Source organism: Camarhynchus parvulus, chromosome 5, assembly GCF_901933205.1.
Source record: "Camarhynchus parvulus chromosome 5, STF_HiC, whole genome shotgun sequence".
NCBI lineage: Eukaryota > Metazoa > Chordata > Aves > Passeriformes > Thraupidae > Camarhynchus > Camarhynchus parvulus.
The window spans coordinates 6534162-6547647 of NC_044575.1; the positions used below are offsets into that span (position 1 = coordinate 6534162).

The 13486-nt window shown below is 38.6% G+C and overlaps 1 protein-coding gene across 4 annotated transcripts in view; it reads left to right on the forward strand.

Annotated features, from left to right (window-relative positions):
- Positions 1 to 12414, forward strand: part of GALNT18 (polypeptide N-acetylgalactosaminyltransferase 18) — a 233656-nt gene extending 221242 nt beyond the window's left edge. For 3 of the 4 annotated variants that reach the window (XM_030948748.1, XM_030948746.1, XM_030948747.1), the window contains one exon: positions 11937 to 12414. In XM_030948748.1, the coding sequence (XP_030804608.1) occupies positions 11937 to 12083 (147 nt within the window). In that variant the 3' untranslated portion in view covers positions 12084 to 12414. The remainder of the gene's footprint in view (positions 1 to 11936) is intronic. The other variant, XM_030948749.1, reaches the window with a different exon arrangement.
- The last annotated feature ends 1072 nt before the right edge of the window (positions 12415 to 13486 follow it).

Consider the following 13486-nt stretch of genomic DNA (forward strand, 5'->3'; position numbering starts at 1 on the left):
TGTTGTCAGGTGTGGAGTTTTGAACCTCAGACATAAAAGAGCACTTCCACAAACCCCATGGCTCAGTGTTGGTGTAGAGGTCCAGTGCATCAGCAGCATTTCTATATTTAGGTCTTCTTTGCGGATTTTTTTTCTCAAATATTACCCCAGCTTGCCTGTACTTCATATTTGAACTAACTGGATAACAGCAGAAGGTATTATAGCTGGAGGATGAGGAAGCTGAACCATTGTTCTGCTTAGACATGAGAAAACTGTAGTTAATATTTCAATTTGCATTTTTCTCTCATAAATTGGTCCCTAAATGTATAACTTAATATTCTTGTCATATTTCAATATGACAATATGAATTTTAAAAGAGGTGCATTAAAATATTTCTTTTTTATTCATCATGAACTATGTCTTACTAAAAGCCTATAAACATTTTTAGTATCATTTATGCAGAATGGAATGGAGAAGTACAAAAATTTAAATGCATACAGGCTCTCTCCATTTTGAATACTTGACTGCAACTTAAATATGAAAATGTATATGCTAAAAACATGCAACAAATATGGAATAGAAATATTACTATACAATATTGTGTTTTAACAACTGATGTTAGATTTGCTTGGCAGTTATTGCCAACTGATGCTAAATTTACTTGTTAATTATTGCCATAGCTAGTGGTAACCAAAATTTCATTGTATCAGTTCAGTTTTCTATTTGGAGTAATTTTCTAGCAGAAAGTTTGAATCCTTGCAAATTGGTGTAGAACTTGCCAGCTAGAAAGTTGGTGTGGAATACAGCAGTAAAACGAGCTTTTAGTGGGTGCATTTCAAATCTTTTCTAGCATACCATATTATGCAGTATTTACTCTCCTGAGAACTACATTTAAGCTCCAAAGACACTTGTGCTGAATTAATTTAGAAGAAAGTTAGCACATACCCGTGTTTTTCGTTCAAAACAGATACCCTATTTGCATATTTTAGCATCTAATTTTAAATACCACATTTATTTACAAAGAAATTATTTGTTTGAGTTGCACATGTTTCTTCCTCATTTCAGCTGTCCAGATAGGCTGCATCCAGCAATTGCAGGTGACAGCTGCTGCCAGGCTCTGCATGGCACTGTCATGTCAGGCATGCAAAACCATGGCCAAATCCAGAATGTCTCCTGCAACCTGAGCGATAACCAGCACTTACCAAGTGAAGGGCCTGAGTTTCAGGAGATCTGAACTCTGCTTTTGATTCCTCCTTTGCATCACCAGTCTCTGCTCGGCTTCTACATTCCCCAGATGTGGGAGGGATGAAAGGAGTTCTGCTGTTATTATTTCTAAATTCCCAGCTGAAAACAAAACTCTGATGTTGGAACCCAGGAAATTCCTCTGGCTGCCCTGGAAAGCTCGAGCCCCTGCCCAGGGGGCTCAAAGACCTTGGCACAGAGCCCAAGACCCCTGTGCCTTTGATCTTGATCCATAGGAAAACAATTACCAACCTTTATATGAAGAATTGCAAGTCAAGAAAGTTTAAGTAGAATGATAGTGAATTTATTACAGGGTGAAAAATAGATTTTTGGGATTTTTAGAATGGGGTTTCAGGGTCCCAAGATGGAGGAATTTGGGCGTGCCTTGTCCTTTTTCCTTCTCCTTCTTGGCCTCCATCTTCTGCTGTGATGTTGGCACTTTTAGATTGGTTTAGGGTAGAAGTTCACTGTCTAACATAGGTGATAGGTATTGGAAAGTAATTATAAACATTGTACACGTAGTTTTTAGTATAAAAAGATAACACTGCCCCGAGGGTGGCCAGAGTGCCGCTGTCTGTCCTGCTGAACGGACCTCGGCAGGTCAGAGAAAGGATTTTTTAGATAAGAAACAATAAACAACCTTGAGACCAAGAACTGAAGAGCTCTGACTCCTCCTTCGAGTGCCAGGCTGGGAAAAGACACTTTCTAAACCATCTCGGGGTCACTGTGACCAGCTAAAGCCCCAAGACTCTGTCCCTATCAAGTCAGTAAACAGTTGCATCTTTACTCCCAATGGAGACAAAAGCAGGATGTACATAAGCAAGATCTGGCTACCAAGTAATCATCTACAGTCTGAGATAAGGAGATGAGAAAAATGTTCCTTTGGAAATCAGATAAATCACAACGAAAAAATTGACAAGGAAAGACTGTTTGTTATTCAGTGAAATGATCAGGCCACCAAGTCTGGTGTCCTGAAACCAAGAGTGGTGACACTCGGTATATCAGACCAAAAAAAATAGATTATTTTCATTACTGTCTGAGTAAACTGTGCAAGGTTTGTGCTGCAGCAGCAAGGACATTACTTTCCCAATATCAGTTATAATCAGATTTGTGTGGTTAGTGGGGGAAAAGCCATTTTCAATAACTAAACACTATGATCAGAGTCCCAAGGAGCTCAGCCTAAATTCCATGTTAGAATATGCAGATCAATTGAAATACTGGTGCAAATTCATTTCCTAATTTTCTTCACTTTGCACTCAATTTATTTCTTAGGCCCTAGAGACTGGTTTAATCATAAGCATATAATGATAATGCAAGTAGTTCAGTTTCTGGGTTAAAATGCATTAAGCCTCCTTCTTATGAAGCATTCAGATTAGAAAACTTAGATTAATTAAATACAACACACACACAAAAGAAATAAAATCGTCATTCAGTATTTTTGTTTTCCAAGGGAGTTATTTCTCACAAATAATCTCATGTAAACTTCATAAAACTTTGGAAATCTGTTAACATGTCTGGGGAAAATGTAAAAATCTTGAGTTTCCTAGTTGTGCTGAAAGGAGTTTCTCATTTATCTGGCTGAAGAAGAGTAACTAGGTATAACCTATGCTAAGGCTGGTAAATAGCAATGTGAAGTTGTGTTCTTCACGTCATTTGTGCATCTGTGCTATATTAGAACAATATCTCCATCCATGGAGAGAAAAAGAGAAAGAATAAGGCAGTGAGGTGCTCCTAGGCATAAGCTACAGCTGCAAGATGTGAATGTGTATAGGTTTGGACCCCTCACTATCAGCAAGACATTGAGAATGTGTCCAGAGAAGGGCAGCAGAGCTGGTGACAGGTCTGGAGCACGAGGCTGAGGGAGATGGGGGTGTGGTGTTTGTGAGGGTCCCCAGGACGGGGTGAGAGATGAGAATCTGACTCCATGTTCTCAGAAGGCTGATTTATTATTCTATTCTATTCTATTCTATTCTATTCTATTCTATTCTATTCTATTCTATTCTATTCTATTCTATTCTATTCTATTCTATTCTATTCTATGCCAGATTAAAACTATACTAAAGAAAGAAAAAGGATACATCAGAAGGTTTAACAAGAATGAAAACTCGTGACTCCTCAGAGCCTTGACACAGCTGGACCATGAATGGTCATTAAATTAAAACAATTCACATGGAACCAATCAAACGTGCACCTGTTGGTAAACAATGCCCAAGCCACATTCCAAAGCAGCAAACACAGGAGCAGCAATCAGATAATTATTGTGTTCATTTCTCTCTGAGGCTTCTCAGCTTCCCAGGAGAAAATCCTGGGCAAAGAGGATTTTTCAGAAAATATCATGGTGACATGGGGGTGTTTAGTCGGGAGAAAAGGAGGCTTCTGGGGCCCTCATTGCTCTGTGTGAGGGGAGGTTGTAGCCAGGTGGGTTTTGGTCTCTTTTCTCAGTGCTAGGATGAGAGGAAATGGCCTCAAGTTGTGCCAGAGGAGATTTAGATTGGATATCAGGGAAGGGTTGTCAGGCAGGGGAATAGGCTGCCTAGGGAAGTGGTGCAGTCCCCATTCCTGGAGATATTTAAAAGACACCTAGAAGTGGCACTTAGGGATGTGGTTTGGTTTGGTTATGAATTTGATAGTGTTGAATTAATGGTTGAACTCAATGATCTAAAAGGACACTTCTGTAATTCTATGTACCACAGTGATATTACTTTTATTAAAACCAAACAGGAAGGCAAAACCTAGGAATATACAATTTCCCGCATCACAGATCACAAGATTAATTAAGTGGATTAATTACCTCATCCAGAAGACTGCCCCAGGCAATGGTCAGTGCTTGCTGATTCACAGAAATGAGCTCTGTTGTGAGCCAGTAGTTCATTTTAAGTCCAAGAGGAGGATTCATTTATTGACTTTTTAATGTAACACTCTTTTTTTCCTTAGAAGCTTTGTTTACCAGTTCCTCACTGCTATTCACAGGTATGCATACTTTTGAACACTAAAGGCAGGTCCCACTAATTTTCATTCCCCTTCTAAGCAAAGTCCTGGTTTTATTTCATGTTACTGTATTTTGTAATTCCCCACCATCTGAATAGTCCATCACACTTCAAAACATCTTTGTTGCCTTCCTCTGTCTTACACTTTAAACATCTTGAAGCAAGCCTAGATCACAGCAGATGAATCAAGCCTGAGTTGTTTGTAAGAAATAATTTATGTAGTCTCAGAATGAAAAAGGTAACTTTCCTGAGCTTTTCACAAAATGCAGTAATAAATAAAGCAAATGTCTCCAGCACTCCTGGTTTTTTCTTGGTTGTATCAAGGTATTGTTTCACTACACAAGCAGCTGTTGCATGGCACAATAAATGAAAAGAAAGTAAAGAATTCTGGATTTAATTAGAGAAGAATTACCCTGCAGAAAACATTGGACAAAGTATTAACTTTGGATATTTTCCATAGGTTAAGTCTCCCATATGACTCCAGAGGTGTTTAAAATGCAGGATTTGCCTATATCTAACTCTTCTCGTTCTAGAGGGAGCATAAAATGTAGCAGTTGTAGTTGTTGCTGTGAACTGACATAGTTTAGAAACACATCTTAAGTTCTAATTTAATATTTGAGTATCAAATTGGAGCACTAAGTAGCCGGTGAGTGCTGAATGTGGTGGGTTCTGTATATGGAGTTTTCTGAGTGCTACCCAGTAGGATAAGCAGGCAGACTGGGGCAAAGGAAGACACAAAAGACAAGTGTGAACATCATCCCCTTTAGTGATGAGGAAAATAACATCAGAAATATCAATCTGTGAATCATCCCTCATCAACATGCATCTCTGCAGCTTACTCCTTTAAGTTCCCAAAAAGGCAATTATTTCTGAGTCTTGTTACTGGTTACTCAGGACAGCTGTGGTCAGAAAAACCCAGCACATCATCCTCAACTGCAGAGCACCAAGCCAGTCCTTCCTTTTCCACAAACCACTTGCTAGGTAATCCTGGCTCTCAGAAAATCAACATAACACAGCATCATCTGGATTTGCTACTAAATAAAAAACAAACAATGCATGTAGCTGTAAATTCTGCATTTAGCCATAATTAGCAGGGCTATGTATGGATAAAGGATTCCCTTTTTAATCTGCCTTCCACTCTAGCACAGCCACCCCCAGCCCTGAGACAGTGTTAAATAAATTATAAAAATCACATCATACACCTAGAATAGTTGTCTCTGCATGTTTTTCTAGCATGCCAGGAAGATTTTCTGGCCACTGCTGATAGAATAATAATTCATGTTTACTTTCTGAAAAATATCTTAGTCTGGCTAATGTATTCTTCTCCAAAACTTCTGGTTTTGTAGTCTTATCCCAATTTTCTGTAGTGAAACACATTTCCAGCTATCATATCCTGAAGAGCTTCTTGGTATTTCAGTAAAGGCTTGAATTTAATTATTTTCAAGTTATTATTTTCCTAATCTTGCTATTATCAGGACTGCAACCTGTTATAAATCTGTGATAATTTTTTTTATATATGTGAAGAAATGTTAGTGATAGGTATAGATGGTGGTATAGATCCATGTGTTCCATTTCTGATTTTTATGCTGCATCTCTGTAATTTCTTTTCTATTCCAATTACATTCTCTGAATGAAGCTGCATTTCCTTGTACCAGGTTTAATTGCTTTTATTTTAATACCTTAATTAACAGTATAGTATATTTCTACATCCTGGAAGAGTGAGCAAATCAGACCATCCAATCTAGAGTAAACAAAACAGAAAATGATTGCACAGACATGAAGTTACTAAATCCTGCTCTGGCCATACAGATGAGGCTGCTTCATTTGGTTTGTCACAGCTGCAGTATTAAAAATTTAGCACAGCATTATGAAAATTTAGCATTTATGATCATGTAAAACCTGAACACTCAGATGTCTTGGGAAAGGAATGAGACAAAATTGTGATGTAGACATTGAAGTTGTGTAACTGTTGAATGGTGTGTCTAATGCTACTGTCAGAGGATGTTTCACAGTACTTACACACTGAGTACCAGCAAGTGGATGTAAGTGCTTGGGTGGCTACCTGACAACAGAACTTGAATGCAGGAGGAGGGAAAAAAATTTACATTTTCCTTAAGAAATGGTTTGGCTGATCCCTACTATAACACTGCTTAAGTTTACATTGTACATGGTGATTAGTTTTGTTTAGTATTGCAAAAATAAACTCACATTTTAAGTGAGTCTTGTAAAACTTCTCATGCGCTTAGCTACCCTTTAAATAAAGATCCAAATAGCTGAACAGATAACAATATATTTTCAATATATAAACCTGCTGTATATCATACTTCATATACATGAAAGCAGTTAAATGCACCTCATTTTCACAGTACTCATATAAAATATATTAGGAAGCATGTCTTTGAGTAAGGGCAGCTATCAATATACTTCAGTGAGAAATATTTGAATTAAAATAGTTCAAGTTAATTGATGAAAGATTTGAACAGCAAAATATACATTATAGAGCCTGCTTTACTTACAGCACACCTGTTAGACAAAGAGTTGGAAAATTTGTCATACTTCTTTGGATTCAAGAAGAAGTTACTAAATTTCCTCTATATTATATATATCTATATCCTTTATACAGCTAAAAAGCAGAAAATTTAAACTGAATAAAATCATCCAATATTTCTAAGAAACGGGCAATACTGAAAATGCATAAATTACTGGATGGGATAAATGATTCCCTTCTTCCTGTGAACATTTTCTTATTGCTTCCACATCCCTACAGAGGTGAATCACACGGAGGAAAAAAATACTCAGATTGTATAATTTGAGTCATTTTCTTTAGGTTTAAATTTGGTGTACTAACAGTCACTGAAAATGTACCCCAGTATTCTGGGGAAATGCACGAGGAGATCAAGTGTTCTGTTTGAAGTGGAGATTGTCTCATACATCTCACCATAATTCTTTGATTCAAATGTATCAAAGCAACAGCAAAGATTAGAGTTTCTGCCTCAAAGGCAGAGTGAACATGTAAATATTTGAGGTCACTGATTGAGGTCCACATAGAAAATTAATAGACTAAAGAATGCAGTGATCTATACAGTGTATGTGATAGGAGGCTGGATATACTTATTAACCTTTTAAGACCTTTTTCAGAAATATCCATGTTTAGGCAAGCATGTTTTTTCTCTTTCAGGTAGAATAATACGAGCTTTAATATGATGAGCAAAAAGCAGGTTTAAACTCTGAAAGGAAAAAGTGTTCACTTTAGAGTAACTCCTTAAAAACAGCCATCACTCTGATTTTCAGTAATGCTGACAACCTCCAGCGCTCATTTAACATCCCTCTTCTCTACAAGGTCTTACAAAGTGATCAGGTTTGGTAACTGTGCATCTACCACCCCCAGTAAACCAAAAAAGATCCCATAGAACAGTTCAGCAAAAACTAGGATGTCTAAACTGTCTAATTACTTTGCACAACTTTGTACTGTAAGGGTTTGCAGGCATGTCAAATCGTGTCCTTAAGTGCCATGTTATTGGATAAATTCTGCTTTAGTGAAAGACTGGGAAGGAAACCTCTTACATCCAGTAGAAATGCAGAAAGTGCAGTAACTCTAAAGGAAGTCAAAAGCATTGCTTTCCACTCTGTACCAGGATGCTGACTTGAGACAGTGTTAGCATTAAAAGTACACTTATGAATCACCCAATCAGTTTTCTGTGTGTCTGAGTACCAGCAGGAGCTGAGAACATTTGTGCTTCTCACAGGAATTGCTTCAATTTGCTTTGCAAAAACCATGCAGTTTTCAGTCAAACCTGTTAGTGCTGACACATTCAGTCCATTTTTTACAGAAGAGTTGACCTGGATGCTTATTTATCCTCTTGAGACTCCTACTGCCATTGAGCTGTCTCTCATCATCAGTAATCTTAATCCTAATTCTGTTCAATTGCCCACAATTCCTCTTGAAACTCGTTTCAGCCTACAGAATTATGTTTAATGTTTCATGATTAAAGACATTACTCTAGGCTATCAATTTTTGCCTTTAAATTGGAAAGTGGAGATCTTGCCTAGAGTGGGGAAAGGAACCCAGATGGGCAACTTGTCTTTCACTGGGTGTGAGGTGTAGTAACACAATAAACCCTTTTGCCAAGCATGCAGTAAATCCAATTATGAGAGTTTTATACAAGTTTGGATAACTGCTTACTATTAAAAAAGGGCAAAAAGTAATTAACTTAAAGGGCACCTTTGCCTGCATTTGGCTTTAGGGTTCCAAATGCTAATGATGACAACAGACTGCAGAAACCATTCAGGAATGCTGTAATTTGGAGGCCAAGCCAGTTAGAGGAGCAAAAGATAGTGTTAGCTTTTGATGCCTCAGTCCTGCCTGCTCATTTTTTTCCTGGAGTTGCTCAGTTTGTGTGCTTTAATCCTTACACTGCTCACTAGTTCAGGCTTTGCAACCTGTATTAGGTGCACTATCAGCAACCCAGAGCTGACAGGACAATACCACTGTCCCAGGCTTGGATTGGGCATATGAAGGGGTGAAAACAAACACAGTTAAGTAGAAAAACAACAGGAAATTTTAAGTAAGTACCATAGAAACCTTCCTCCCTGTACTTTAGAGTAGTTCTTTCATTTCTATGCCTGCTGAAAGCATCTAATGCTGTGTACACTGCACCCACTCTGAAGCAGTGGCTCTGCACAAGCCTCTCATCTCTTAGAAACAGAATGGCTTAGCTCCTCACAGGGCTTGAGCTTTCACATTTCCCTTTTGTGGTTAAAAAAAGCACGTCTTCCTAGAAGCATCTGTGCTCTCTGCAATACTCAATTCACACACATTAGCCACTGCTTAATTTTGGTGTCTCTTTATATTCCATACAGCAGCTCCAATGTACTCAGCAGGCTGGTTTTCAGTAGCCAATGCAGAGCACTTTCCCCACATCAAAAAGAGCTTCCTTGGCTTTTTATCTCCCAACTCGCTTGTTTCTCTTAAATAAAAGCCAGATTTCACATGAGGGCACTTCAGAAAGAGTGAAGGAGTGTGAGGGAGCTTTTTATATGTTTTTTTGGTTGCTTGCTTGTTTTGTTTTTCCTTAGGAATGGTTTATGCTTTGTTTGTGTAGCTGCCTGTATTAGTGTTTCTCATGAACACATTTACTAAACACCTAGGTCTGCTCTACAAAATTTAGAAAAAAGGAAAAAACGTTGTCTCCACAGTGAACATCCTCCTTCCTCTACCCCCAAATCCACATGGCATTTCAGCCCATTCAAGTGAAAGAAACCCTTAACCACTGACACAAATGGGAATTAAGCAGAAAAATTCCAACTCCTCATGGCAGTCTTTAAGTTTTAACACTGTGCCTTCCTCTACCTAACAGAGCTCCAAGTGCTGTACTTCAGAAATAATAGATAGAGGGAATTCAGTTCCTCTTCTTATGCCAGTAAATTAGAAATGACAGGAGAAGCCTAAGAGTGCCATGCACAGAGTCATATCCCGCATCCAGAAATCAGGCAAATAATGCACCCCAACTAAGTTAGTTTTCTAACAAGACAAAGACAACTTTCCTCAGCTTCCAGTGCAGGTTCTGAGTTGAGAATGTCTCAAGCACCAAAAGTCAGATGAGAGACAACCAATAAATGAAAGATGCAAAACTACTTTACATAACTAACAGCAACACAGGCACCTCCAGCATCAGTTGAAAACACAGGGAAGTTCATCTTAATTTTGGCTTTAGGCAGAAACACTTGTAAGGTGTAATTCCCAATTCCCAGTTTAAGCCAAGAGAGCTGACCCTGGGTGCCATGCAACACTGAGTCTACCCAGTGGAAAACCACACTCTACAGCTTTCATCAAGGATAGAAATGTTATTCTAGAAGAAAACAATATTAACTGTTCCTTTCACAATGAGAAAATACCCAAAATATCCATCAGAGTTTTACATGTGAATATCCTAGTTCAGAGCTCATTAAATTAACTTGGAGAAAAAAGAAAATCAACATCACTACAGTGATCTCTAGAAGGCCAAAGTAACCAAGGGAATGGGGGAATGAGATTAGTGGAGGGGGGGGATATAGTGTGAGTATGTAGGATAAGACAAGAAATGGCATATAATAAAAGATTGACAAAATTTTCATCCTAGTTTCTTTAAATTTCTTTTATGTCATGCAGTGTTATTGCTTTTGGATAGTTTGGAGTTTATTTTCCCACCAGACAGCCAAATTTAACTACTGTTATTAATACAAATGTCAATAACAGTTATATAGCAGTGGGAAAATACAGTTCACTCAGCATTTCATTATGGAGGTGTATTAAAATGCCTCTGCAAGCCTGTCTGTCTAGTAAAGTAATCAGTGGGAATTTTATCAAGGCTGCACATAGAGCTAACAGGAGGATTTATGGGACCCACACATTTTGAATTTTTGTGGATTATTCTAGAAATGGTCCCTCTTATCCAAAGCTATATTTAAAATGTGAAACTTTCAAACCTAATTCTGCATTTCATTAACCAGGCCCAAAATGCTATTTTAGAAGCCCCATCTTAGAGAAAGCTCTTGCTAAGCACTGCTGGTGGGATAGGAGGGGAGGACCCTCAGGCACCTGTGTGCATGAAGCAGAGCCTGCACTGAGTGGCACGAGCTGCCCTTGGCTGGGGAACAGCACACAGCCTTTCTGTGGGGTTTATGCCAATATCCCTCCCAGTTTATGCCAATGTCCTTCCCAGTTTATAATGACTTTACAATGCAAGCTATAACACAGACTTGAACAAAGCTGTGAGGTGGTGGGTTTTCATATGGAGTTGGGGATTTGGTTTGGGTTTTTTTACAGCAACTATTTTTTCCCATTGTACATATAAGCAATTTCAATGCTTCTGCTCTTTCCATACTTCAGGTGTACTAATCTGCACTAACTCCCTTTTATTTACAGATTAAGCCAGTAATTCTCTCCACAAGTCCAAGGTCCTTTAGAGAAAGCCACTTTCAGACTTGTGTGCAATTACTCTACTCTGTGTATCTCCATGAATCTTGGAAGAAACCTCCCAGACACTGATGTGTACATGTTATCTGTTGCCTTCCTTAGACATGAGAGAGGAGGAAAGAACCAACTGAAAACAGATTTAAAGAGGGGAAAATGTAATTTATGTCACCTAACCGACAATTTAATTGTAATTGAGGTCTGTATTATTTGTGTGATAGCAGTGATTTAAAGCTTGATGCAACTCAAAAATGAAGGCAGGGCTTTAATAAGGCAGCATTAAGCTGGGAATTTAACAGAATCAATACTGAGAATTAGCAAGAAAAGATTATAAGAGACATTTCAGTATTCAAGGAAAAACAGTTTTTGCATTTTATCATTTATGCAGCATACCATGGCTGTCTTTTGACTTATTTTGGTGTTCAGAAGTGCAGCTGAACCACAAAATCAGTAAACTCGAGCAAACAGGAAAGCTTTTGGCTTTTTTATGGTTAAAATGCGTAGGTAGAAACGCAACTCAGTTCCAGAAATCCCATTTGCTGAAATGAAAACCAGGCAATTGAGACTATTGCAAACTGCATCAGAGATTAAACCAGCCTGTGACAAAGGAACCTTCATTCCAAATCCAGCATTTACCTTGTCTGTAACTGGAAAGTTTTTCACAGTATAGACGGACACTGGAGTGTTCTATAACTCATATTACCCCACAGTAGCAATGCAACAAGGTCAGTGTTTAACACAAACCCTTCCTTTTCTTTTTGCCCCAATCTTTACAGGGAGGTCCTATCCAGAACCGGAAATCCAAGCGCTGCCTGGAATTGCAGGAAAACAATGAAAACGAATTTGGATTTCAAGTGGTCCTTCAGAAGTGCACTGGACAACGCTGGTCCATAACAAATGTCCTGAGAAGCTTGTCATTATAGCAGACTAAATTTGGTACCCATTTCTTTTGCTACTGTGTAGCAAGTACTGCATTGTCGCCTGCTGTACTGTACTCCTCCCGCTCCCCATTCCCCCAGTTCCTTCTCTCCCCTTTTTTGTCTCTGATTTGATTTTGTGAGTGTGTGGAAATAGGGTTTGTGGGCTGGAAATAAGGAGTTTTTATTTCACAATGATGTTTTCACGACATTTATAGAGATGCTGATTGACGGGTGACGGGTAGGCTATCCTAAAATATTTTACAACTGTAAATATTAAGCAAATGGAGAATATTTATATCTCAAACTTTTATTGAATAAAAAAGTCCAAACACTATTACTGTGTAGGTGTCTCCATGGAAATCAATTTGGAAGTTAAGTGCTGGTTTCATTGCTTCCATTAACCCAACCCCGATCTCAGCATGTTGCTGTGGAGCATCAGAATTCTGCAGACTTTTGATAAAAAGTTCTACCTGCCCACCAGTAGCTGCAGCAAGGGAGGATTTTCTCCATTCTCCCTCCAGAGATCTGTCTAGGCCACTGTAGCTACTGGTGTGCAAATGCAGGGGAAAGGTCTAGAGTGGAGGTGTTATGTCCCCAAGTATTTTTCCTCTCCAGTACCACTTAATAAAACCCCGGAGAGAACCCCAGGGCTCAAGTGAGGCAAGAAAGAGAATTTATAAAAAAGAAGGGAAAAAATATCCAAGAGAAAAGCAGCAGCTACTGGAAGAAAACTAAAATATAAACCCTGACATTTCACAGTGGGCTGGCCTCCATTTCAGTGGCTGAACTTTCCTTCCAATTCTTCATTGTTCTTACAAGTCCCTTTTTTAAATGCAGTTGTTCCCTGGGTACTGCAGACTTGGGTAAAAATGGCTCTATCCAAGAGAAAAAGGTATGAATTCACTCTGCTTTTCTCCCTGCCTTGAAGGAGGTGTGAATACAATTCCATATCACTTCTTCTCTGCTCAGACTGGTGAGGAGAGAAAATTTGATGAGGTAAACCAGAGCACTGGGATTACTAGAGTCTATTTCCAGCGGCTTTTATTTGTATGTAAATTCCTTCTCTTTTATCTCCTTTCTCTTCTCTATTTGTTCTTTCTGTTCTGTTTGCTACCTTAAGCAACAGTCCTAACCTTTTTTGGAGCTGGTTAAGTGCCAGACTGTCTTTTACAGACTGGCTTCACATTGAGGATCAGCTCACAGCATTGTTTCTTGGGGCTGTGTGCCTTGGGGCACATCAATTTAAGTTATTCTAACTTCTGCTATATGTATTTATCATCTAGATAGATTTGCAGTTACCATAAATCTGCTTCTCAAGGAGGAAAACCCTGAGCCCAGAAACAGGAGAAAAGTCATAGAGGTGGAGATGGGCTGAACACCTGACCTTTGACTAAATTTGACTAAAG